The sequence below is a fragment of the Pisolithus orientalis genome (genome assembly GCF_024613125.1).
Source record: "Pisolithus orientalis strain OTSU chromosome Unknown F5J12scaffold_65, whole genome shotgun sequence".
Classification (NCBI taxonomy): domain Eukaryota; kingdom Fungi; phylum Basidiomycota; class Agaricomycetes; order Boletales; family Pisolithaceae; genus Pisolithus; species Pisolithus orientalis.
The window spans coordinates 117,733-143,331 of NW_026260846.1; the positions used below are offsets into that span (position 1 = coordinate 117,733).

General features: G+C 47.4%; 3 protein-coding genes across 3 annotated transcripts; 1 reads left to right on the top strand and 2 right to left on the bottom strand.

Annotated features, from left to right (window-relative positions):
* Nucleotides 1-17,954: 17,954 nt before the first annotated feature.
* F5J12DRAFT_864893 (thymidylate synthase/dCMP hydroxymethylase domain-containing protein) lies at nt 17,955-19,581 on the bottom strand. Its single transcript, XM_051747024.1, has 3 exons — nt 18,835-19,581; nt 18,167-18,779; nt 17,955-18,112 (listed from the first exon to the last, which is right to left on the bottom strand). Exons 1-2 carry the CDS (start codon nt 19,339-19,341, stop codon nt 18,345-18,347), a joined length of 942 nt encoding a protein of 313 aa, XP_051594956.1. The 5' UTR covers nt 19,342-19,581; the 3' UTR covers nt 17,955-18,112; nt 18,167-18,344.
* Nucleotides 19,582-20,697: 1,116 nt separating this feature from the next.
* On the bottom strand, nt 20,698-22,728 carry F5J12DRAFT_969138 (MFS general substrate transporter; the record flags this gene model as incomplete). Its single annotated transcript, XM_051750056.1, has 8 exons — nt 20,698-21,108; nt 21,171-21,212; nt 21,272-21,612; nt 21,672-22,125; nt 22,176-22,242; nt 22,305-22,422; nt 22,479-22,566; nt 22,637-22,728. 8 exons carry the CDS (start codon nt 22,726-22,728, stop codon nt 20,850-20,852), a joined length of 1,461 nt encoding a protein of 486 aa, XP_051594957.1. The 3' UTR covers nt 20,698-20,849.
* An 888-nt stretch (nt 22,729-23,616) lies between these two features.
* On the top strand, nt 23,617-25,071 carry F5J12DRAFT_786752 (uncharacterized protein; the record flags this gene model as incomplete). Its single annotated transcript, XM_051743505.1, has 1 exon — nt 23,617-25,071. The coding sequence occupies one exon, from the start codon at nt 23,617-23,619 to the stop codon at nt 25,069-25,071; it is 1,455 nt and encodes a 484-aa protein (XP_051594958.1).
* Between the last annotated feature and the right edge of the window lie 528 nt (nt 25,072-25,599).

Consider the following 25,599-nt stretch of genomic DNA (forward strand, 5'->3'; position numbering starts at 1 on the left):
AGAGGTTGCAGATTTACCAGAGAGAATCAGCAAGAACATTCCACCTCATCTATCATACTCTTGTCAATTCTGGTCCCAACATCTGGAGAAGACTAGATGTGACTTGGTCCTTACAGAGTGGGTGAGGGCCCTTCTGGGAAGTGAAAAAATTCTATTTTGGCTTGAGGTTATGAGTCTGCTGGGTGGAGTGGGGAATGTTGCTGCTGCACTCATCTCTACCAAAAGATGGCTCTTGGTGAGTTTGTCATAGCTACCTGCATCTCATGTTTTCTGACTTGACATTGAAGAACCAAGATGGTGACAAGAACATATTAGGTTTGGTAGAAGATGGAATCAGATTTATTCAGAGCTCCAGTGTTGCATTTTCTTACAGTGCACCACATCTATATGTCTCTGCACTGGCATTCATTCCTAGGAAGACAACACTGTCAATGATGCTCATCTCAAAATTTTCTTCCCTTCCTGGAGTTGTAGGAGGTCCAAAACACTAGTTGGCTACTCAACTGCTTGGCTTGGAGGGGCATACAGATGGAGTCCCATCAGTTGCATTCTCCCCTGATGGCAAGAGGATTGTGTCAGGCTCAAGGGACAAGACTGTGAAGGTTTGGGATGCTGAAAGAGGTGTGGAGATTTGCAGCCATCTTGAGGGGCATGCAGGTGAAGTCTGGTCAGTTGCATTCTCCCCTGATGGCAAGAGGATTGTGTCAGGCTCTTTGGACAGGTCTGTAAGGGTCTGGGATGCTGAAAGAGGTGTGGAGATTGGCAGCCATTTTGAGGGGCATACAGGTACAGTCTATTCAGTTGCATTCTCTCCTGATGGCAAGAGGATTGTGTCAGGTTCTTGGGACAAGACTGTGAGGGTCTGGGATGCTGAAAGAGGTGTGGAGATTGGTAGCCATCTTGAGGGGCATACAGATGTAGTCTGGTCAGTTGCATTCTCCCCTGATGGCAAGAGGATTGTGTCAGGCTCTTTGGACAAGATTGTGAGGGTCTGGGATGCTGAAAGAGGTGTGGAGATTGGCAACCATCTTGATGGGCATACAGCTGCAGTCTTATCAGTTGCATTCTCCCCTGATGGCAAGAGGATTGTGTCAGGCTCTTTGGACAAGACTATGAGGGTCTGGGATGCTGAACAAGGTGTGGGGATTGGCAGCCATCTTGGGGGGCATACTAATGCAGTTGTTTTAGTTCCCTTTTCCTCTGATGGCAGGGGGATTGTTTCAGGCTCATTGGGTGAGCAATTGATGATGTCTATGTCCAATTTGAGAAGTGAATTTCAAGTTCTGTCTGACAAAGCAGATGGTAAGCACAATCCCCTGTGATGTATTCTGATTTATTAAAAGCAATTTCAGTGATCAGCTCATGTCACATTTGCTTCATCTGATCCTTCACATGCACTTTGTGATAGTGAACAACTTATTGATGGGCTTCTGCATGGAGATAGGCTGGCACAGGCTGAACCATTTAAGCTTCACCATGATGGTTGGATCAAAGGTCCAAGGGGTGAATTACTGCTTTGGGTACCTATAACATTGAGGTCCCCATTGTACACAATGAGGACCAAAGTGGTCATACCAAGAGGTTGTTGCATAGAGTTGGACTTGAGCCACATGGTTCATGGGCATCAGTGGCATAAATGTTACAAGCCAATTGAAAATGCAATCATTTAACAGTAGCCTGAATAGCTGCATCCCCATGTACATATCTTTCCTGTACTATACTGTGCACTAGTTTTTCTGTTTGTTTTCACCTGCTGTTATTTACATCTGTCCTCAATATATCCAATCCACACTGCATCCCTATATATGACTACCAATGAGAATCAGTGATGATGTCAACATGGCTTCATGCCACATCCCATAGCTACTGCATGAATTGCCTTGCCTCACCCAACTTAGCCATAATGTTCACTTTCCAGCAAAGGATTGGGCAGTTGAGGCATAATGTAATTTACAGGCAAACATCACACATAGTTGAGCAAATGAATGAGCCATCTCCCCTATATGGTAGGTTGTCATATTGTTCAGAGTCAGTTGTAGTGACTACAGTAGCATCAGTCTTATTGCCTGTTGCATACCAAGATTGGTTAAGATATCTCTGGCCACACAGGACCATTTGTAAATCATGAAGAGTATGATGCAGCACCACTCCTTACCTCTGCTGAGGAGAGAATTGAACATGACATGACAGTATTGTAGTGCTGTGTTATTACCAGCACTTCAATTGGAGGAATTTGGGGAGGCTCCACCACATGCTTGACAAATTTGTCCATGTCCATCTTGGTGATATGTATCACAGCCACCAAATGCTGGAATGGCATCCTGAATGGTATCTCATGCACATCATGTGCTGTAGCATCAGGAAATTAACTGATGTCTATCCATGCCTTTAAGTCTGGATAGTCACTGGGACTATTTCTAGCAGTCTCAATTTCAATTTTGACTATCTGTACTATTTTTCTGACTATTTGTACCATTTCTTTCTGGCTATGTGGTCTATTTTTAACTATCCATTGACTATCCACACCATTTTTTTGACTGTCTGTACTATTCTTGACTTTCCAGACTTTTCATGATGGTGACTTTTTTGACAATCTTGCTCATCATTTTCAATAGCAGGTTCATCAAACATTCCAGGATGAGCAGGCTCAACCCTCTGTTGGAGTTTAGAATATTTACCTTAGTCATGATTCACCCAAGCACAGCATTACATAATCCAGAAGTGGATGCTTAGCTGTTCTTTTTTTTCTTTTTCTTTTCTTACTGCACCTCAGCTTCAACCAACTTGAAGTCTGAGAGGAGGTCCATTCCATTCATTATATTGGAACACTTATCTACCTACATACCTACAGTATAATCCTTTCTCTACATCTGACTACCCTGCAGCTTGTCAACCTACAAAACCCTCACCATGCCCAATGGCAGTTCTGCCAGCCCTTCTGAGCAGGTTGGCATTGAAGCCAAGTGAAAACAGATCTGCTTTATCATCTATGATGAAGTTCACACTGCACTCTGGCCAAAAATCTTGAAAAAGACTTGATCCATCTGTGTGTTTGCATTGAGGGAAGAGTGACCAAGGCAGATTCCCCTCCCTCTCCATTTGGCATATGAATGTATGTACATATGCACTGCATACTGTCCATTTCTCCACCACTCTGAAGCAGGCAAAGAGCTTGAATTATTTGTGCATTGATGTGGACTGTGATCCCAGGTTCATGATAGCCTGATATACTAGGCCAGGGATCAGCAGAGAATAAGTCATCAGGTTGTGGTAATATACATATTCCTGGACACCATCAGGCCCAGGTCTCCAAACTCTTTGTGAGCAATGATCATACTGGACTGACCATTCTGGTTATGTGGGTTCTTGCACCTTTTGGGGTGGTCATTTCTTTGGGGTATTGCATTCATCACACCTTTGAACATCAGTCAGACAACTTTGAGCTGCACAATTGGACTTGTGTGTCATGGACAGTGGCATTTGTCACTTGTATGTGGACCTCACTGGTGTCAGTGATGGTAGAGCTCTCAGTTATGAGTGTATACAATGGGAGTATGCCTTTGAGCATGTTACATCAGCAGCACAATGTGTTGTTGCAGTCTACAGCAACATCATTGCTGTGTTGTGCTAGTTTGCTTCAAGAGTTTGTGGAACATTACCTGTTCTTGAGTATGAAGTGCATGAGATCTACTGTGACCTTTCACAAGGTGGTAGTTGCATAGCAAGGTGTGGCAGGGGATGTGTCTTGACTGTCCCTACCCTTTGCTACATTCCACTGCTTGGGCACTGTTGACACTGTCTGGACACTGGGAGGACATGTCTGCAGTTCTTCCTTATTATGTGTCCCACCAACCCTCTGTATCATTGACAACTGCTCATATGCCATTCTCTACCTGAACACAAAACTATATCTGATGCCTTCGAAACAAATATGTCATCTTCCACCCAACATAAAGCTCAGAGAGGAATGGGATTGTACCCTTTGTTGACTTGTAACACACTGTTCCCACCTTTCCATAAATCTGTAAAAGTGAGCTTGACTCTGACTCCATACATGCACTATGGCACTTCTGCATGTGATTCACATTATTATTAAAATGCAGATACTACACTAGGGAAATGTTTAAGCAGGGTGGAAGGGAAGTTTATGTGACTGTCTGTTTTATGAGGTGATGCTGTTTATGAAGGCAACACATAACCTACTTGTTTCTGTAGGTTTTATGTTGGGTGGTAGATGTCATATCTGTTCAATATGATGCTGCATCTGTAACATTAAACAAACAAAAATAAAACAAGCTGATTGCACAACTTTTGCAGTAATGTACAGAAAATTTGCAGGTGGCTGTGCCCACAGCTACTGACTAAGCAGGGCATGTGCATGGGGGAGCAAGTGAGTCAGGGCTACATGCACTCCTTGCCCATTCCTCAGGACTTGTTTTCGATGCTACTGTACATAAACCATGTAATAATGGGTATTTTGCCAAGAAATGGGCCCAGGTTCGCTAGGCTAGTGATGACTTGTGGCACAGAGTGCAGTCACATGAATTTGCAGGTGGCGATGCTATGGGAATTTGCTGCCACCAGGCAGGGAGGGGTGGGGGAAGGGGGTTGAGCATTCAAGTGGGCCCTGTGGGGCATCATGGCCTTGTGGATTGGGCAGGATGACTGGAGAGGGTGCTGATGAATTGTGTTCACATCCTGCCTACATTTATCTATTTTATCTGCCCTCCTAGCTAGTGCAAAGTGGTGCAAAGTGGCTGTGTTAAAAATTATGCAGGGGTAGTATAAAAAGTTGCACAGGAGCAGTACTGCAAAAGTTGCAAAATCAGCTGTTTTATTTTTGTTTGTTTAATGTTACAGATGCAGTGTCATAGTTCAAAGGCATCAGTTAATGGATTATGGGGTGGGAGAGGGTGGCATATGAGCAGTCATTTATAATGTGGAGGATGGGTGGGGTGCATAATGATAAAAAGCCACAAACATGCCCTCTCCAGTGGAACATGTACACCAGCAAAGGACAGGAAACTGTACAATGATGATTGTGTAGCACATCAACACATATCACTCAAAGCAAGTTACTATGCAGAACCAAATTGTGATGACTGGCAATAGCTCTAAGTTGCTTCAATGTCAAATACAGATACTGTTCAACAAGCTTGCAAACAGAGTCTGCACAACATACCAGCATGGAGCCTTCAAGGTCTGCTGACCTGGCACAAAAATCATCATACACAGTAACACACTCAAATGCATATTCTTGCTGCAGGAACTCATAAAAGATCGCAGAACTGTCACTGACTCCAGTAATGTCAATATACAAGCAGTGCATGCCACTGTCCATGAGATGTGCACAATCTCCCATGTGCCTCCATGTAGTTTGCTAGATGCAATGTACATTGACAAAATCCCTATTGTGAATTGAGTTAACCCCAGAGCTCCCACCCCTGACACATGACCAGAGGTTGGCCTGGCATGATTGACCCTGACAAAGAGCTTACAGACCTGGGCCTAATGGCATCCAGGAATATAATCTTTGCATATTGCTGCTGTAACTGCTCAAATGGGAGAAGGGGTGCTAATTGTAGTATGTAGTGTTTGAGCAGGAATGGGCAAAGGTGCAAAGCACCTTCCAGCTGTGAAGAGATGGTGATCCACTTCAGTCACCCCCCCCAGGGGACCTATTAGGTTCATATATTCTTATAGATGTATCCACCTAATAGGTGTTGACAACCTGGGTATTCCCAGTGACTGCTGGAGATTTTCCAGGCCATGGAGATTCTCCAGAGCAAGGTGTGAGACATGGACTTTCTCCAGGATTATTACATCTATAACAGAGTGCCTGGGGTCCAAATGGGGCTTTCCCCAGTGAGTTAATAGACCTATTTCCTGGGTATCCCAGGGGATTCTCCAGCCTAAATAAACCTGTTCCCAGTGCATCCTGGGGGATTCCCCAGCCTAAATGGACCTGTTCCCTGGACATCCTGGGGGATTCCCAGCCTAAATGGACCTGTTCCCTGGACATCCTGGGGGATTCCCCAGCCTAAATGGACCTGTTCCCTGGGCATCCTGGGGGAATCTCCAGCCTAAATAGACCTATTCCCAGTGCATCCTGGGAGTTTCCCCAGCCTGAATGGACCTGTTCCCAGGGCATCCAGCCCAAACAGACCTATTCCAAGATGATCATGGGAACCTCCAGTTCAAATAGACCACCATCACAGCATGAAGGATCAATCAAAATGATTTGGTGTCTCCATGTTGCTGATAGGAGTGTGTATCATGCCAAGTATCTATTTCCATGGAATCTGATCTGAGCACTCTATACAATATGAATATGTGAAAAAGCATGGCCATAGACCACTGAGGAAAGACTGGTTACATCTGATGGAGGGAGTAGAATATACTTGGTGATGGTGATTGCCCAGGCACAGCAGACATATACTTTCACCATGCTTCCCAAGTCTTCAGTGATCTCCAGTCTTGGCCATTGCATACAAGTCAAAGATTGTCCAGGTGTCATTGGAATTTTCCCACCCACTCTGGGGATCCACAGGGTATGCAGCAGATCCTCCAGGCAATGCTTGGAATTTCCCAGCCAACTCCTGTCTCTAGGGGCTCTCCAAGAAATGCTGGGGATTCTCCCACCAACTCTGGGGATTCTCCAAGCTATGTCCTGGGGATTCTCCAACCCACTCTGGGGATTCTCCAAGCACTGCTGGGGATTCTCCAGGAAATGCTGGGGATTCTCCCACCCACTCTGGGGATTCTCCAAGCTATGTCCTGGGGGTTCTCCAGGCAATGCTTGTAGAATATATACTACAGGACTATTAGCTGAGTGTAAAGGCAGGATGTGGAAAGTGCTCACCTCAGTTGGGTTAAGTAACCAACTGAGGTGTGAGTATGCTACTTGAGTATGAAAATGAACATGATTATGTAATATGGCTAAACATGTACCATAATACTAAGTGAGATGCAGATGAAAGTATAATGTGAAAGACAGAATACACAACACTCCCCCTCAAACATCACAGAGTCCAAGCTCATAAGCAAAGTGCTTGGCCCTGATGTTTGGAAGAGCCTTGGTAAGGGTATCTGCAACCATACTGCCAGTAGGGCAGTAGACAAGGCAAAGCAAGCCATTATCAATAGCATAGCATATAAAATGATAATGAACATCTATGTGTTTTGTACAGGCATGGTAATTGCCATGGTGAGCGAGTGTGATTGCAGATTGATTGTTGCAGTGAATTGTGGTTGGGAGTGAGAGTGGGCAGAACAATTCTTGGATGAGGCGATGAAGCCAGATGGCTTCTTTTTCTGTGTGAGTGGCAGCAACATACTCAGCTTCTGTAGTAGATAAAGTGATGAGTTCTTGTTTCTTCAAGGCCCAGGAGATTGCTCCACCATTGAGCAGGAAGGCATAGCCAGAAATGGCATGCCTGTGCTCCTGCGAGGTGCTGTCTGTGTCTGTATAGCCCTCAAGGCCATACCTATCACCTCTGAATGTCAACACAAGCCCTTTTGTGCCTAAAAGGTATCTAAATATCCTTTTTACACCCTCCCAATGTGCTAACCTGGGATTATTTCAGAATTTGACAATGTCACAACAGCAAAAGCCACATCAGGGCATGTGGTGACTGCTAGGTGCATCAGCAAGCTGATGGCTTTGCGATATGGCATGTTTTTCACATGTGTGGCCTCAGTGTGCATTTTTGGGCACTGCAAAGTTGAGAATGGGACTGAGGGGTCCATAGGTGTTGTGACAGGCTGCAGATCTACAAAATTATATTTTAACAGCATAGAATCGATATAGGATGCCTGCAAGGGTGAGAGCATGCATGCTGAGCAATTATGCACAACTTTTATTCTGAGTGGGGACAAGATGGGGCCTAAATCTGTTAATTTGAAGTTTACAGCCACTTTGAATTTGAACCCTTTGATTAAGCTAGGGTTATTGCCAGTAATGGTGCAGTTGTCAATGTGCAATGTGAGGAGTAGGATGTCCCAGCCTGTGTGCATGAAGAAAATGCCCCAGTCAGCTTCAGCATGATGCATACCAAGCATAGCAAGTGCAGTGCACAGCCACTCATACCACTTCAATGATCCTTGCTTTGATCCATCAAGTGCTATGTGTAGTCAGGTGACAGGGTTTTTATATTTGCTGTTAACTGAGAGTCCAGGTGGCAGTTGCATGTAGATTACTTCATCATCATCCAACTTCCCATTTAGGAAAGTGCTCTGGAAGTTGAAAACATCAACATCCCAGTCATTCTGTGCTGCAATAGCAAAGATGGTGTGGATAGATGCCATGTGTGTGATGAGTGCATAGGTATCATAGTAGTTGATGCCATGGACCTGTGAGTAGCCATTTGCTACAAGTTGTGCTTTGTATTTTTCAATTTCTCCCTCCATGTTTCATTTGATATGGAATACCCATTTACAGCCAACTACATTGACACCTCATGGTCTCTCAACAATGCTCCATGTTTGTGCTTCATCCAACAAGGTAAGTTCTTTATTAATTGCTTCTTCCCACTTTGACCAATCAGGTCTCACATGAGCATCTTCAATTGTGATGGGATCTGTCCCTTCTAGCTCTGCAGTCCCAGCAACCAAGGCAAAAACTTCATCATCATCTTCATCCATCACCCCCATCATGCCCAGGTTTGCTGTCTCTCTATTCTCCTTTTGTTGTGAGCCTGGTTGTATTCCTTGAGGTAGTGGCAGTGTAGGCAGTGGGATTCATCTGTTGTATGTACCCTCACCCTCATGCAGGTGCTGTACATATGCTGACTTGACATGTGTGTGACCAGAGTGATGGTGTGAGTCAAAGTGTGGTTCAGTGGTGAAAACCAACCAAAACCAACACAAAAGACAATAAGAGCAAGTGGTGGTGTGCCTATGCAGTACCTAGATGGTAGAACCTTTGACCTGGGTGTTTTTGCAAACTATAACACTCAAGGATGGGTGCTGAGGGTTGGGGGTGCTCCTGATGAAGAGGGAGCAAGAATGCAATAGAAAGCAATAGGGTAGACTGCTATCAGCCTACAGAAGGATGGATGGCAACTTAATTTGATGTTCTAAGCTGCACTGAGCTCAGGGAGGGCCTGGAATGAAGTATATTGATGATAGACAAGGATAAGTGAAGTAGATGATAGTTAGACCCTTATAAAGTCTCAACTATCAAAGCTGCTGAATGAATTACTGAGTGATGATAAAATGTGAGCAAGAGGGGCTCTCTGATGTCTTCTTTTTTTTTTTTGCTATCTAAGTACAGTGATTTATATACAGTACAGGGGTGTTGCCCTTGGAAAACAAGGTGCAAACACTTGGTAAGTGATTGGTAACTGATGAGTAAGGAATGTAAGTGATGGGTAATCATCTTGGAAAGCATTGGTAAGGATTAGCAAGCCAAAAGGTGAAAAATCAGTAAGCAAAGTCAAAAGATTGGTAAGTATTGGCAATAGGTGAGTCAGAGACAGTCAGAACATCAAAGTATGAGTCAAGTAATGTCAGGAACTGGGAAAGCACACTGGAATCACATTAGGGGGAGGCTGTGCATGTCACATCTTGAAGAGATCACTTCTAGGCCAAGGTGGGATGACAGGGAGGCAGCACCGATCTGATGCCAATATAGTACATCCAAAAGTGGACAGGGTGAGTCAGATGTCAACAGGGGTCAAGCTTTGGGGGTCTGTGGGGTGACAGGAGCGTAGGGGATCACAACTTTCCCCCCCAAACCATCCTCTCAGTGAAGCAAATAAAAACTTCATGAATGAGGCTCTGTTGGAAGAGAGGATGAAGGGGGAGTGTCTTCTGCTGTATCTTGCAACAAGGAGGCAAGATGTGCATCATACTTGTCATGGATGTGATCAGGGAGAGTGGAGAACAGTAGATTATACTGTAGCTGTCACAATCTTGGAAGAATGATGGATGAGACTGGTATGAAGACATTGCAGGGAGTAGGGAGGAAGGATCCATATGCCTCTTAGACTGGAGAGACTGAAATGACCACATAAGACCTTTCCAAGTGAATGACAGACCTGAGGTGACCAAAGAACATCCTCCTAGAGGTCATACTGACAAAAAGAACATGCTGTCCAAGCTGGATGGGCTGAGAGGGCACAGACAAGGGTGGGATGTACCAGGATGCTTCAGGACAGAAGCTGGTAGGAACTCCTGGCAGATATATGTAGCCATGGTCCCTAGCAAAGGGGACAAGTGAAATGACTGATGTGGAGGCAGCCATATCAGAAGAACCTAGTGAAATGAGCATCTTTTGGAGGGAGTGCTGTAGAAACATGTGGAGTGTGCAAATCCTTTCCAATTTTGGAAGGTAAGATTGTGTGGCTGAGCACTACAAGCGAGTGTGGGAATGGTCTTGGTATCTGCAGAAATGGTGGAAATATGTCAAAAACTGGAATGCTGTACATGGGCACTTAAGAATTTTAACCAGTGCTTAACTTGCTCCCTTTCCTTTTCTTTGGCACTGATGACTCATTCTTGTGTGAGGGATGACTGCTGACATTTCTGGCTGTCCTTCTTTGCATGAGGGCTATGGTCTCCACCTCCACTCATCAGCTGTATCCATGTCCACCTCACCAAACACCTTTGGTGTGTGACACCAGAGATAGGGGTAAAACACTGGACTTGAGTTATCTAGGCTGGAGTTGGGTTATTTAGGGCTGGAGTTGGGTTTTCTAGGTCAGACTACAGTGAGGGACAAAAGCATTGCAATGTTTGTGAGGTGTGACTTGTTGCTGATGTAGCTTGGGCTATTCTGCATGGATAATCATGATACCTATACCAATGGAAAAGGGTGACTCTAAGCTTTGTGGAGCACTAAGGTTAAGCCAAAATGAAGCAATACATGCTGAGATACACCCTATTCTTTCCAAAAAGTGCATTGCAATGCTTTTGTCCCTGACTGGTGAAATAGTGAAAAGTGACCTTTTGATGGGATTGAGGGCATGAAGGATGGGAAAATATGATTACATAATAAACCACATGATCATCCAGATGATTTGTCAGCATGTAAACAAAGACAAACATTGGACTTGTACCATTAATCCTCCCTCTTTTACCACAACTCATGAAATCATCTCTCTACCTCACATGGTCATTTTCTCAAGGAATTCTTATCAAATACTGGTGGCCACCATGGTGCCATCAGTATAACATGCTCTCAGAACCATCAGTCCCTTAAAAAACCTGCTGTCAGTCATTTCCTGGACTGTTTCCCCCCCCATGCCTGAGATGAAGCAACAGATTGACCTCCATAACATTTTCAGCCTTCCAAGTGCTGATTAGCCTCAGGCATGGGGGGGAAACAGTCCAGGAAATGACTGACAGCAGGTTTTTTAAGGGACTGATGGTTCTGAGAGCATGTTATACTGATGGCACCATGGTGGCCACCAGTATTTGATAAGAATTCCTTGAGAAAATGACCATGTGAGGTAGAGAGATGATTTCATGAGTTGTGGTAAAAGAGGGAGGATTAATGGTACAAGTCCAATGTTTGTCTTTGTTTACATGCTGACAAATCATCTGGATGATCATGTGGTTTATTATGTAATCATATTTTCCCATCCTTCATGCCCTCAATCCCATCAAAAGGTCACTTTTCACTATTTCACCAGTCAGGGACAAAAGCATTGCAATGCACCTTTTGGAAAGAATAGGGTGTATCTCAGCATGTATTGAGTTGTTTGGACTGAACCTTAGTGCTCTGGCAAGCTTAGAGCCACCCCTTTCCAATGGTATAGGTATCATGATTATCTGTGCAGAATAGCCTGAGCTACATTGGCAGCAACTCACACCTCACAAACATTGCAACACTTTTGTCCCTCACTGTACAAATGGTCCTTTGTGGCCAGAGATGTCATAGCCAATCTTGGTATGCAACAGGCAATAAGATTGATGTCACTATAGTCACTACACACTGACTCCAAACAATATGACAACCTACTATAAGGAGGAGATGGCTCATTCATTTGCTCAATTATGTGTGATATTTGCCTGCAAATTACATTATGCCTCAACTGCCCAATCCATTGCTGGACAGTGAACATTAGGGGTAAGTTGGGTGAGGCAAGGCTTTCATGCAGTAGCTATGGGATGTGGCATGAAGCCACATTGACATCATCACTGATTCCCATGAGTAGTCATATATAGGGACACAGTGTGGATTGCATATACTAAGGACAGATGTAAATAACAGCAAGCAAAAACAAACAGAAAAACTAGTACACAGTATAGTACAGGAAAGGTATGTACATGGGGATGCAGTCATGTAGGCTACATATAAATGGCCACCTGTCCAATTGGCTAGTAACATGTATGCCACTGATGCCCATGAACCATGTGGCTTAAGTCCAACTCTATGCAACAACCTCTGGGTATGACCACTTTGGTCCTCATTGTGTACAATGGAGACCTCAATGTTATAGGTACCCAAAGCAGTAATTCACCCCTTGGACCTTTGATCCAACCATCATGGTGAAGCTTAACTGGTTCAGCCTGTGTCAGCCTATCTTGATGCAGAAGCCCATCAATAAGTTGTTTACTATCACAGAGCGCATGTGAAGGCTCAAATGAGAAGCAGACATGACATGAGCTGATCACTGGAATTGCCTTTAATGAATCAAAATACAACACAGGGGGATTGAGCTTACCATCTGCTTTGTCAGACAGAACCTGAAATTCATTGCTCAAATTGGACATAGACATCATCAATTGCTCATCCAATGAGCCTGAAATGATCCTCCTGCCATCAGAGGAAAAGGAAACTAAAACAACTGCATTAGTATGCCCCCCAAGATGGTTGCCAGTCTCCACACCTCTTTCAGCATCCCAGACCCTCACAGTCTTGTCCAAAGAGCCTGACACAATCCTCTTGCCATCAGGGGAGAATGCAACTGAGAAGACTGCATCTGTATGCCCCTCAAGATGGCTGCCAATCTCCACACCTCTTTCAGCATCCCAGACCCTCACAGTCTTGTCCCCTGAGCCTGACACAATCCTCTTGCCATCAGGGGAGAATGCAACTGACAAGACTCTATCTGTATGCCCCTCAAGATGGCTGCCAATCTCCACACCTCTTTCAGCATCCCAGACCCTCACAGTCTTGTCCCTTGAGCCTGACACAATCCTCTTGCCATCAGGGGAGAATGCAACTGACCAGACTTCATCTGTATGCCCCTCAAGATGGCTGCCAATCTCCACACCTCTTTCAGCATCCCAGACCCTCACAGTCTTGTCCCTTGAGCCTGACACAATCCTCTTGCCATCAGGGGAGAATGCAACTGACAAGACTCCATATGTATGCCCCTCAAGATGGCTGCCAATCTCCACACCTCTTTCAGCATCCCAGACCCTCACAGTCTTGTCCCCTGAGCCTGACACAATCCTCTTGCCATCAGGGGAGAATGCAACTGAAGTGACTGCATTCATATGCCCCTCAAGATGGCTGCCAATCTCCACACCTCTTTCAGCATCCCAGACCCTCACAGTCTTGTCCAAAGAGCCTGACACAATCCTCTTGCCATCAGGGGAGAATGCAACTGACAAGACTTTATCTGTATGCCCCTCAAGATGGCTGCCAATCTCCACACCTCTTTCAGCATCCCAGACCCTCACAGCCTTGTCCAAAGAGCCTGACACAATCCTCTTGCCATCAGGGGAGAATGCAACTGACAAGACTTTATCTGTATGCCCCTCAAGATGGCTGCCAATCTCCACACCTCTTTCAGCATCCCAGACCCTCACAGTCTTGTCCCTTGAGCCTGACACAATCCTCTTGCCATCAGGGGAGAATGCAACTGACCAGACTTTATCTGTATGCCCCTCAAGATGGCTGCCAATCTCCACACCTCTTTCAGCATCCCAGACCCTCACAGTCTTGTCCAAAGAGCCTGACACAATCCTCTTGCCATCAGGGGAGAATGCAACTGACCAGACTTTATCTGTATGCCCCTCAAGATGGCTGCCAATCTCCACACCTCTTTCAGCATCCCAGACCCTCACAGTCTTGTCCAAAGAGCCTGACACAATCCTCTTGCCATCAGGGGAGAATGCAACTGACAAGACTTTATCTGTATGCCCCTCAAGATGGCTGCCAATCTCCACACCTCTTTCAGCATCCCAGACCCTCACAGTCTTGTCCAAAGAGCCTGACACAATCCTCTTGCCATCAGGGGAGAATGCAACTGACCAGACTGCATCTGTATGCCCCTCAAGATGGCTGCCAATCTCCACACCTCTTTCAGCATCCCAGACCCTCACAGTCTTGTCCAAAGAGCCTGACACAATCCTCTTGCCATCAGGGGAGAATGCAACTGACAAGACTTCATCTGTATGCCCCTCAAGATGGCTGCCAATCTCCACACCTCTTTCAGCATCCCAGACCCTCACAGTCTTGTCCCAAGAGCCTGACACAATCCTCTTGCCATCAGGGGAGAATGCAACTGAAGTGACTGCATCCATATGCCCCTCAAGATGGCTGCCAATCTCCACACCTCTTTCAGCATCCCAGACCCTCAGTCTTGTCCAAAGAGCCTGACACAATCCTCTTTCCATCAGGGGAGAATGCAACTGACAAGACTCCATATGTATGCCCCTCCAAGCCAAGCAGTTGAGTGGCTGACCAGTGTTCTGGGCCTCCTACAACTCTAGGAAGGGAAGAAAATTTTGACATCAGCATCATTGACAGTGCTGTTTTCCTAGGAATAAATGCCAGTGCAGAGACATACAGATGTGGTGCACTGTGAGAAAATGCACCACCAGTGCTCTGAATACACCTGATTCCATCTTCTACCAAACCTAATGTATTCTTGACACCATCCTGGTTCTTCAATGTCAAGTCAGACAACATGAAATACAGGTAGCTATGACAAACTCACCATGAGCCATCTTTTGGTAGCAATGAGTGCAGCAGTAGTATTTCCAACTCTACCCAGCAGGCTCATAGCCTCAAGCCAAAATAGAATTTTTTCACTTCCCACAAGGGCCTTTACCCACTCTGCAACAGTCAAGTCAAATCTAGTGTTCTCCAGATGTTGCGACCAGAATTGACAAGCATAAGATAGATGGGGTGGAATGTTCTTGCTGATTCTCTCCGATAAATCAGCAACCTCTGCATTGCTCAAGTACGAACTTTCCAGTCCACAAATGTTGAACCGAAGGTCACCATGAAGGATTTGCAATGTGGCAATAGCAAGGTTATATGGGCAAGAGATGTCAATGAAGTAGGCTCCACTCCGTGAATGATCAGTTAGGAAGTCATAAAAGGACGCATGGAGGGGTCGAACGGGAGAGGAGGGATCTGTAATGCCCCCAAGTACTGGGGACATGAACTCGAGGATGACGACAACATCGTAGTGGTCCTGCTCGTTTGGGAAATGTCGGCGCACATGATTCAAGGCCGCCATAGGTAGAGGTTCAAGCGTCATTACAACTTGGCCCATCACCGAGTGGTATCGTTGAAGAGCTTTCTTCGATTTGGAGATAGCATTCTCCAGGATCGCCAGGTACGTGGTATCCAAGAGTGTTCGTCCCTCTTCGGACTGGAGAGTGATCACCTCATCATAGCGTTCCTGTACAGTTGTTCCAGCTCGGTTTGACTTGATGAAATCACAGGCTAGACGAGCCCATTCAAATAGACAATCCGCCTTCTGGGAGACTCTCTGAACTTCAGCGTCCCTGATGTTTGGAAGGTGTCCAAGTTGCTTGGAAACATACAGTCGGATATCGCGTTCTGTCCACTCTGCAAAAACATCGTCCAAAGAGGTTGCCCTCACATGCGGAGCAGCTCTCAACGCATGTCCAATGTCTGGCAACGGGCGGGAGGTTACGAAGACACGGAAGTTATGAGGGAGCTCATCGGCTCGTGATGCAAGCACAGACAAGATGTGGCTCCGTGATCCTTCCGCGCCACTCTCGTCCAGCGCGTCGACCACCACGACCATACTTCCAATGATAGTACTCGACGCCTTCGACAACGGCTCTAATATCAGCTTCTCCCACTGCAACGTGACGTCAGATGTGGTCTTGAGGGAATGGTCCTTGGCAACTGCATCGGCCAGAGCCCGCCGGAATGCGGGATCGCGGTCTGCCAGATCGCGTGCAATGGTGGTAAATATCTTTTCCTCGCGACGCTCGGCTTGCCTATCACGGGCGAAGCAAAAGCACGACCCGAACCCTCCAGTATCTTTGAGCCACAGGGAGATGGTATGCGCGATGGCAGACTTCCCTCTCCCGGCCTGCCCATGCAGCCAGAAAATACGCGGAGTACCTTCATCAGTGTTATGGATCCAGTTAACGATCTCCGTGAGAATCTCAGTTCTGGTGCCGTCCAAACATCTCTTCGTCTTATTGACACTCGCACCACCCGCATAAGCCATGCCTTCTAGGCTCAGATCCTCAAGTATGTGGTGCACGTTGGTGTGAATATCCCGGACCGCAAGGTCGCGATACTGTTGCATCAAGTCGTTCAGCAACTTGACGTAACCATCAGTCGTGGTCTGCGTCTCCGACATTATGTTCTTTCCTAGTCTCCTCCCTGAGAAGAATTTGAGTCAGATTTGCGATAAAAGGTGTAACCAACGTACAGAAATTTTTCGTCTCCGAGTAATTCTTGATGAATCGGGCCGCATCGCTAATCACCTGTGCAATCTTCCCCAAAGTTTCCTTCATACTATCGATGTTCCGAATGGTATCGTCCTCCAGAAGGAATCCATAGACGGTTCTGACTGTATCAAGGAGGCCGAATACCTCCCTGTCCAGGTTAGCTTGATTGAGAAGCGACTACAGAGGAATGTGTGAGGTGCGCAGCGCATACAACCGGGGCGTGAACACGTACCTGAGAAGTAGCGGTTAAGATTCCCAGCGCAATCTGGGCATAGGGGTGAACCTGCAGCCTTACATCAGAGTATGTGAGTATATGTAGGGCAATGAGCGTACATTGGCGATACTAGTAACGACGGAGTTAAATGTTTTGAGAGGCTGGAGATACGTGTTGCTGAGGTTTTGGATGCTGGCGGCCGCAGTATCAGCCTGTGCAACAAGCTCGATGGCTAATTGGCCAGTGCCTGGTATGGGCGCCATACGATCCAGGGCCTGTTGAGCAGCGTCGACTTCACTGCCTACCAATGCCGAGGCCGGACTGAGCGTGGTACTGGCGGGGTCAACAGCACCATCGCCGGTGTCGCCGGATGGCCCGACTACAGTATTGACATCATGCGCAGCCGGCACGGGCACTGTTTCTGAGTCGTGGGCTGGCCTTTGCATCTGTCCAACACGATTGTTACTCAGGGCCATCGCAACAATGGGATGAGGTAGATCACACACATCCTGAGTTGGGGTCGCCTGGGTTTGTTCTCTTTGCTGCTGAGCACCCCCACTGGCGCCTGTGTCAGCAGTCTGTGCTGCGATGGAGCCTTGGTTCGACCGACGGAAGATGTGCCTCAAACTTGCGAGCGGTGTCGGCGTTCCAACATTCGGGGCTACACCACCTTGTGGCTGTTTCTTGGTGAATCAGTGACTACAATCGCCTGCAGGCAAATGAACTCCTTACGGAAACAGGGTTGGATGGAGAGCCAGACGGCTTTCTGCATCTAAAAATTCGGCGAGCCATTGAGAAACCAGTATGTGTTTCGTTCAAACTTTTCTGGATGAGGTCGACGTTGAAAATGGAGTTGCAATAAGCGCGCGGAAATGCTGTAGACACGTTGCAAGCTACTGTGTCATTATTGACACAAGGACCGGCAGCAGGACAGCCAACTCTAGCACTCACGCACTCGGCTCTGGAGCAGGGATGATGTAGATTATCGAACTAATAGGGGACTCAACAACAAGTGATGTGGATTTCAGTATTGTAACACTTCTCCCCCTGGGTGCTCGGATCCATCTTATCAGACCGAGATATTTGGTCACCGTCATCTTTGCAGCGCACGCAATCTCGCTGGGATTCAGTTGCATCGTATGTCTTCTTTTATTATCCGAGTGTGCTACTAATAATATGTAGATATCAGAAAGGTGGGCGAAATCGCTATTGGGCATGAAGAAGCTCGAAGCTGTTAAGCTCGGAACATCCGAGCGTATTCAGGACGCACACACAGTGAATTGTTTGAGTTGAAATGAACAATACTGAATATGCTTATCGACGTCATAGTTGGCTGCCATTCATTGCCTGATAGTTCGAGACTGATTGAGACAAAACCTGCCGTCACAGTACTCATACACGACAGCATTCCGGGGCAAGAACGGTCCTTGTACTACACATCTAAAGTACACGGCTCGAAGTAAATACGTGTACAGGGGGTATCCAAGAATTACAACAGTAGTTGTTGTTACACGCTCATCTTCATCGGTATCACTTCATGTGACTGGTAACCTTCAACGACGAAATCACTCTCCGCCTCCTTAGCACTATACTTCAACTGTTCGAGGTCTCGTAAGCTCTCCAACTCCTTCTTGAACCGCAGTTTCGGGAAGGGCTTAGGATGACGCTCCACCTGCTTCTCGAGCGCTTCCACGTGGTTCTTGTACACGTGCGCATCGCCAAGCTGGATGATCAGTTCGTGGGCTTCGGTATTGGTGACTTGTGCGACTAGGTGTGTGAGCAGAGCATAGGATGCGATATTGAAGGGTATGCCCAGTCCGAGGTCGGCAGAACGCTGGTACATAAGACAAGACAAGCGATTTTTTGAGGAGGCGTTGGGGGTGATATGGACGTAGAATTGGCACATCATATGGCAGGGAGGCAACGCCATCAGTGGTATAGCTTTCAAAGAGAGTCTGAGTCTGAGCGGGATTTAGAAGGCACCGTCCATAATTACCAGCTGGATTCCAAGCGCTGAGAATGATGCGGCGGTCCGTGGGTGTCTCCACGATCTTCCTTATGCACTCCTGCAGTTGATCTACCCCTTGTCCCGCATAATCTGTCTTGCAGTCTACATACTCCGCCCCAAAGTGTCTCCATTGGAATCCATAGACCGGACCCAGATCACCCTCCTCTCGATGACCAAGACCACGCTTCTCGAGGAACTCCTTCGAACCATTCCCGTTCCATATCTTGACGCCCTTGGCGTCGAGAACTTTCGCATCCGTGTCCCCACGTATGAACCATAGCAGCTCCTCAGCAATACCCTTCACAAATATTTTCTTAGTGGTAAGAAGTGGAAATGTCCCGTCTCTGAGGGAGAAGCGCAGCGAAGGTGGAGCAAAGATGGACAGTGTGCCAGTACCGGTCCTGTCGTCTCGACACTCCCCATTCTCGATGACGCGTCGAACGAGATTCAGGTATTGGTATTCTTCGTGGTCGCCATCTGCACACGCGGTGGTCATGGTAGTGATTGAAGGGCCAAACGATTTAAAACGCGTCGATACGCGCTGGTGATGGAGTGACAGGCTGGCACGTGACCTTCGTCACGTCGGTGAACCTGTCTTCTCCCTTTTCAGGGTGCACTGTTATCTGAAGCGTCTGGAATGTTGATGCTTCTAGTAAATTCATGCGGCTCTATACCAAGGTGCCATAGAACCTGCACTCATCTGGGAAACAGCTACGCGACGCGGCTGTTAACAGCTCTTCCGCACTTGAGCGAGCTCTCTCATTGGCCAACAAGTGTCTTAGCGAGTCTTACGACAAGTCACTTCCAAACGGAGGCAGGTATAACCTGCTCACTCCCTCGGGTAGTTTTGCAGATGCTCCTTGACTCAGTGGCACATTAAAACTTCGGAGGTCGGCCCGTTAGACCAGGAACAGCTTCGCAGTCTGTCCTCGTACCCTGGCAAGGCTAACACTAGTTCAAAGTGAAGGATTATACTCCACGCCCACACCCACAAAGTTGCAGGTATCGCTCGCAGGTTTGAGTACAAGTCTCGATGTGGACAAGTCGTTGCGTACGTTACTGGTGCGGATGATAAGCAGCTTCACGGGCACTTTATCGTACGATATTGTATGGATGGTAGGCCCTGTGAAGGGGTACATCCGTGGGTCACGAAACGAAACAAAGCAACTACACACTCCGCGACCGGCTCACCTAGGCTCGTTCCCAATATGGATGTGAAAAGGTGCAACTGTACGTTCAACTGTCGGTCGTGGATTTGGTAGCAAAACTAAATTTGGAGCCGAGAGAGAAATTTCTGGAGGTGAGTACCGGAACCGGAAGACCCCAGTGTTTGCAAAACGACTGCAGTGGTTACTTCCTGGTCTATATTGTATTCGCCCCGAGCCGATCAGTACAAAGAGAGCATGTCGTCTTGGTTTGCAGAATCTAGTGGAGTTGGCCGCAGTACGAGAGCAGGTTGAGACGTTGAGGATCATAGGTGATTTCCAATGTGACTTTATTCTCTCACACGCCGCGCTCAAAGATCCCTGCCGAGGCCCGAGGAAGAAACGCTGAATAAATTTTGCGCACCACTCGTATGCAAGGGTCGTTATCTTGTAGTAGCAATGCAATCGTGAAGGGGGAGTCTCCGAGTGCCATTGTAGAGAAGTCCACGATGTGCATATAGCACGAGCTATCGCCTGTGATCTAATAGGCACCATTACTGGATCGTAAGTAGGAAGAATTGACTTTTGATTTTACGGTTCAGCATTCAATACTCCCTCACTTTTCAACGGAAGAGGTGGCATCGTCATCCGGAACACACTCTGTCCGCTACCATCCCCAGAGTCGGCTTTACCGTAAATCTTCCCTGGGAAAGATGTCACGGGTCGCCACGACACTCAAGCTATTCCAGCCCCAGGTTCGATCCAGCCGAGTAAAATTTCACTGTACTTCACAGGTATGGTCCGAAAGAGAACATATATTCCCCAGCCAACGAGCGAGTATACCCACGCGCACGCATCATTACACCTTCCCCCTCCAAGTTTTCCACAACCACAACGTCGCAACGAACGCGAGCGCCGCAGCAACCCCACTCACCTCAAACGTTGCGTGCCAACACCGTACGCCCATGCACACGCCCCCGTCGGCCGGGGTATGTTCCACAGCGACGAACGCATACAGGTAAGAGAAGACAGATGTACCGAGGAAGGGAGCGTAAATGAGGATGCCGTAGTTGCGTCCGAGATTGTGGATACCCCATATGGAAGAGACCAGAGAGGGTCTGTGAAAAGCGAAGTGATATCAAGTAGAAGCCCCTGGAGGGAAGGGAAGTGATGGACGTACAGAATGGTGAAGGCGCAACCATATGCGATGCCTGCTCCGATACTGCAAGGTATTAGGTTTTTGTATGCAAGACCAGTATATGAAGAAGGTCGATATCTCACCTCAGTGCCCACAGGGCAGCTTGGGAACGGATACCGACGACCGTCCACAAGCATGTACATACGAGGACGGACGACGAGAAGGCAAGGAATACGAGACGGCTAACGAAGTGCTTCCTGAGTGTACCTCGCGAGCTGGGTTGCGGATGCGATGGGACAGGAGAAACGAAGTCTGCAAGAGGTCCTACGACAAAACGAGAAACCGTATTCGCGATGGATATAGATCTGACTTGCGTAGAGGTGGCAAGGTCGCCAGAGGGTATGCCATCGAGGGCTGTTGTCGGAAAGTATCGTGAAGGCAAGGAGAGCACTATTGTGCCGATGTTGGAAATGACCATCTCACACTGCATGGGAGAAAAAGTGAGGTGGAGAATTATGATGCGTGTTGCGTGTGTGGACATACCGAACCAAGGATGACAAATACTATGAAGGCGAGTATCCAAAAGTTGAAATCCTTGAGCATATCAAGGGCAGACTGTGATCGGAGGTCTTCATCCGTAGCAGGCGTTACATCGAATGATGCGGCGGAGCTCGTCTTGGGTAGCAACGAAGTGCACTCGTCTGCCAATTCGGCTGGATCCTCGGTATCGGTATCGAACGGTTTTGATAGACATTCTTCCACTGGAGGTTGAACATGCATTGTAAACGCGCCGACTAGGTGGACGAATCCGGAAAGGAGTGCGAGAAATCGCAAGAACTGAGTGACGTCGAGGCCGGTATCAGGACGAGAGAAATAACGGGTGGCGAGGATAGACAGAAACGTGGGCGATAGTCCAAATAGAGCGGCACTCGTCCCAGTAGCCAATCCGATATAGTGAGGGAAATTCTTGGAGGCAGTAACCACGGCCGATAAGAATCTTTGTCGGTCGTCAGCAATATCTTGTCATGACGGGAAAAGAAACGATACCCACGAGCATACGGTACCTGCGGCGCAGATAAGGAAATAGAAGGCGAGTCTGCGGTACGATGAATCACTGGACGTGACGATATCATATCAACTGGTGTCAAGGCTATCTCCCGAGCGAAGAGCCCGAACCAGTCGAGAACAGGACAGCAGAGGCGAGGGAACATATCCACGGGCCATAATAGTCGATGGCCTTGCCAGCGAATGCCGCGAACAGGTACTGACCCGCCATTCCGCTGTATGCATAAAACTGAGCAAGACGGAAGGAGAGTGACAATGAATGAACATCAATTACGCGAGGGCTACCGTGGTCAGCTGTGGTTGTGTCAGTTTGAGTTGGGTGACGAGTGTGGGGGCTATGAGCGGGAAGCAGATTATCCCTCCAGCGCATAGACTGCCCATGATATATCGTATTCCGCGTCATGAGCGTCATCGCGAGCACGGCTGAGTCGTGCACGACTCACGTATTTGCGGCAATGGAGACACAAGCCAGTGCCAGCTTGACACGGCGCAGGTGGGGCGAGCCATTGGGGCATTGTTTCGTGGGGGACGACATGGAAGTGCTGGATCCCGGGTCTCTTCGAAGACGGTGCTTATGTTCTGCATGCGGGTGACATGCGGAGAGAAGTGGCGCTCAGTTGTGGCTCACCCGGGGTAATCAATACCCGGTATCGATTGTGGTACTACAAAAGCGGTACACTTCTAAGATTTTACTAATGAATTACTCTCTAAGGTGGTATTCCCGTACTCTATGCATGTAATGGAAGCCTTATCAACAAGGGCAGCGCCTCCTCTTGGAGTGTGCCATCCTTGGAGCATTGGCCTCTTGTAGAAGGTCTGGCCCCGAGGGTACGGATATTCCCAACGGTATCCAGGAACCCGCTTTGCGGCGGGTGCATTATTTCACATCCTCAAGAACACCTGAAGGTTTCTTTCACGGCTTTAACAAGCTGGCTGTTGGGCCAAGAGTCAAACCGTGGGTCAACGAGGCGCTTAAGGCTGGTCATTTCGGGACAGCCGTACCGGGTAGTCGGTGAGGTCGCATGTTGCTTATCCAGTCGATCTCGTGCATGCGGTCTGCATGTGGAATATTGATGCGGTGGGTCTTCAAGCACTTTGACACGAACAGTGGCGTCGAACGCAAAAGGCTTACATAACCTGCACGTAGGGGTTTTGCCAGGACTCTCCCCTAACTAACTAGCTGTTGTGTAGTCGAAACCCAACTCGCAATCAAGCGTCTTCTGCAAACTTTGTCTCTCTGGTCCCTCCTCTTCATACTTTCGAGGGTAACTTTATTCTTACCGCTAGATTGCATACTCGAATCCGGTAACCATTCTTCATGCAATAATTTGATTGTATATTTACTTGTGGATCCTTCCCCTCCAGGCAAGAACCGAAACACATAACGCTCCACGTGCCATTCCGAAGAAGCTGTTGTCCTGCGATGGACGAAATTGCTCAGGCACGTGCTGAACTGGCACGACTGGAAAGCGCAGTGAGGAGTCGTCTTGACGAGATGTTGGCTGCCCGCAAAGCCGTTGAAGTGCAGAGAGCTCAGATCAAAGAGTTTAACAGCCAACGGCCCTCAACAATTCACCGTCTTTCTGACGAGCTCCTCGTGCAGATATTTGGTTTTGCGATGGTTTGTCGCGAAAATAGGATGTTCACTGATCATGTCAGGCTCGATCAATGGCGGAGAAGCCTGGCTAGCGTCTCGCGACATTGGAGAGAGGTGATCCTGATCACACCAATTCTCTGGCGCGATATCTACCTGACATCACGACAAGACCAATGTGCGTTGGAGTCGCAGCTGAAGAGGAGTCAAGGAGTACTTCTTGACGTCACGATTAGAACAGATATGGCGAATTACTCTACTATTGTTCCGTTACTGCGGCATCTTTGTCCAACCACAAACCGCTGGCGTAGCCTGCACATCTATAACGGCCCCTCCAACATTCTAAATTTTAGCGCCATCCTTCACGAGTTGAGCAAGCTGGAATTCCCTGCCCTTGCAGACATTTACATCCAGATGTATCACCCGAAATCGATCTACCTTGTCTTGCAATGTCCTTTACCAAGTGCACCTGCTCTCAAGCACCTGACACTCCAAAGTTTTGTCCCAGCTAGCCCACTCGAGACTCCCGAGCTGGAATTTGAACATTTCGATATACTTCCGTTGTTACTCTTTCGGACTTCCAGCGCCTCGTTAATTACGCTCTCCCTCGCTGGCTGTGCTGATGTCCGGATGCTTGGGCGGAACACCATCCACTTCCCGCTTCTTGAGGAACTCACGCTCAACAACCTGTGTACTGCACCGTTTTTGGAAGCCATCATAGCACCTAAGCTTGAACACTTTCGCCTCATGGATCACAAATGTCAGTGGGAAGCGTTCAGTCTGTTTGGGTCGAAATTCAGCAAGGTCTACCATCTTGATCTTACGATCAATGGGAAATCAATTTCAGCAGACGTTCTCAATGGCATCGCTTTCTGTCAGGCATTTCGTAACACACGCCATGCAGAGTTCTCGAGCATCAAAGACCTCCATCCTCTCGTCACACCTATCTCATCGCCCGGAAAGTTTGCGGGGTCACAAATTCCAGCAAACAGCTGGGCAAGCCTCGAATCATTGCGGATATTCATACCAAAGGACTTTCGAAACCACATTGAAAAATTTGATCAGCTCACGCAATGGCTGGAAATGCGACAGGAGTCTGGCTTGCCAAAGTTGCACGTCAAGTTCACAGGCAATCCAAACGTCCCGCTGAATCCCACAGATTTATCCCTCCTTTTTAGCAAGGTACAAAACCGCTGCATTCTGGAATACTGCTTACCGCTGTCTCTCCGTCCAATTGATTCCATGAGGAGCAGGCGGGGTGAAGAACTCCTCAGAATTTGGTAAATTGGTCACTCTGCTTCGCGAATCATTGTGTTAAGAGTAAATTTTTCGATATATTTTGCTCGCAGTATGTAGACCCTACCTTTGTATGTTGCAGATAATGTGGAATTTTGTAGTGGTGGCGAATGTTGAGCTATCGTTGACTCGGACTCGTTCGCACATACACATATGTACTCTTCATGTATCGCATATGTGGAAGGGGGGAGGCAGCTTAGAAACGTTGCAATCTCCCTAGTTTCTGCAACAACTGCCGCACTGTTCTATAATGGAGACTTTGGACTTTGATATGGCAATTATTTTCAGTGCGCGATATGGTGTGTGTTTGGGCTGGGAAGTATTCCGGTCATTCGCCGCTTCGAAGCTCACGATACAGGCTCCGAAAAGGCGATGTTTCTTTCAAGTTCGAAGACCAAAGGTTGATTTCTAGATTGAAAGCACTGAAGAAAATTTCCACTGTTAAATGGAAATGGTCTCCCCGTATTTGCGCAGTGACAAGTTTTCAGGTGGTGCCTTCGTATACGTCTAGTCGCA

Coding starts and splice junctions, on each gene's coding strand:
- F5J12DRAFT_864893 (XM_051747024.1), bottom strand. CDS start 19,341: ATGACCACCGCGTGTGCAGATGGCGACCACGAAGAATACCAATACCTG. Junction 18,780..18,834: donor TCAGCGCTTGGAATCCAGCT/GGTAATTATGGA, acceptor CTCTCTTTGAAA/GCTATACCACTGATGGCGTT.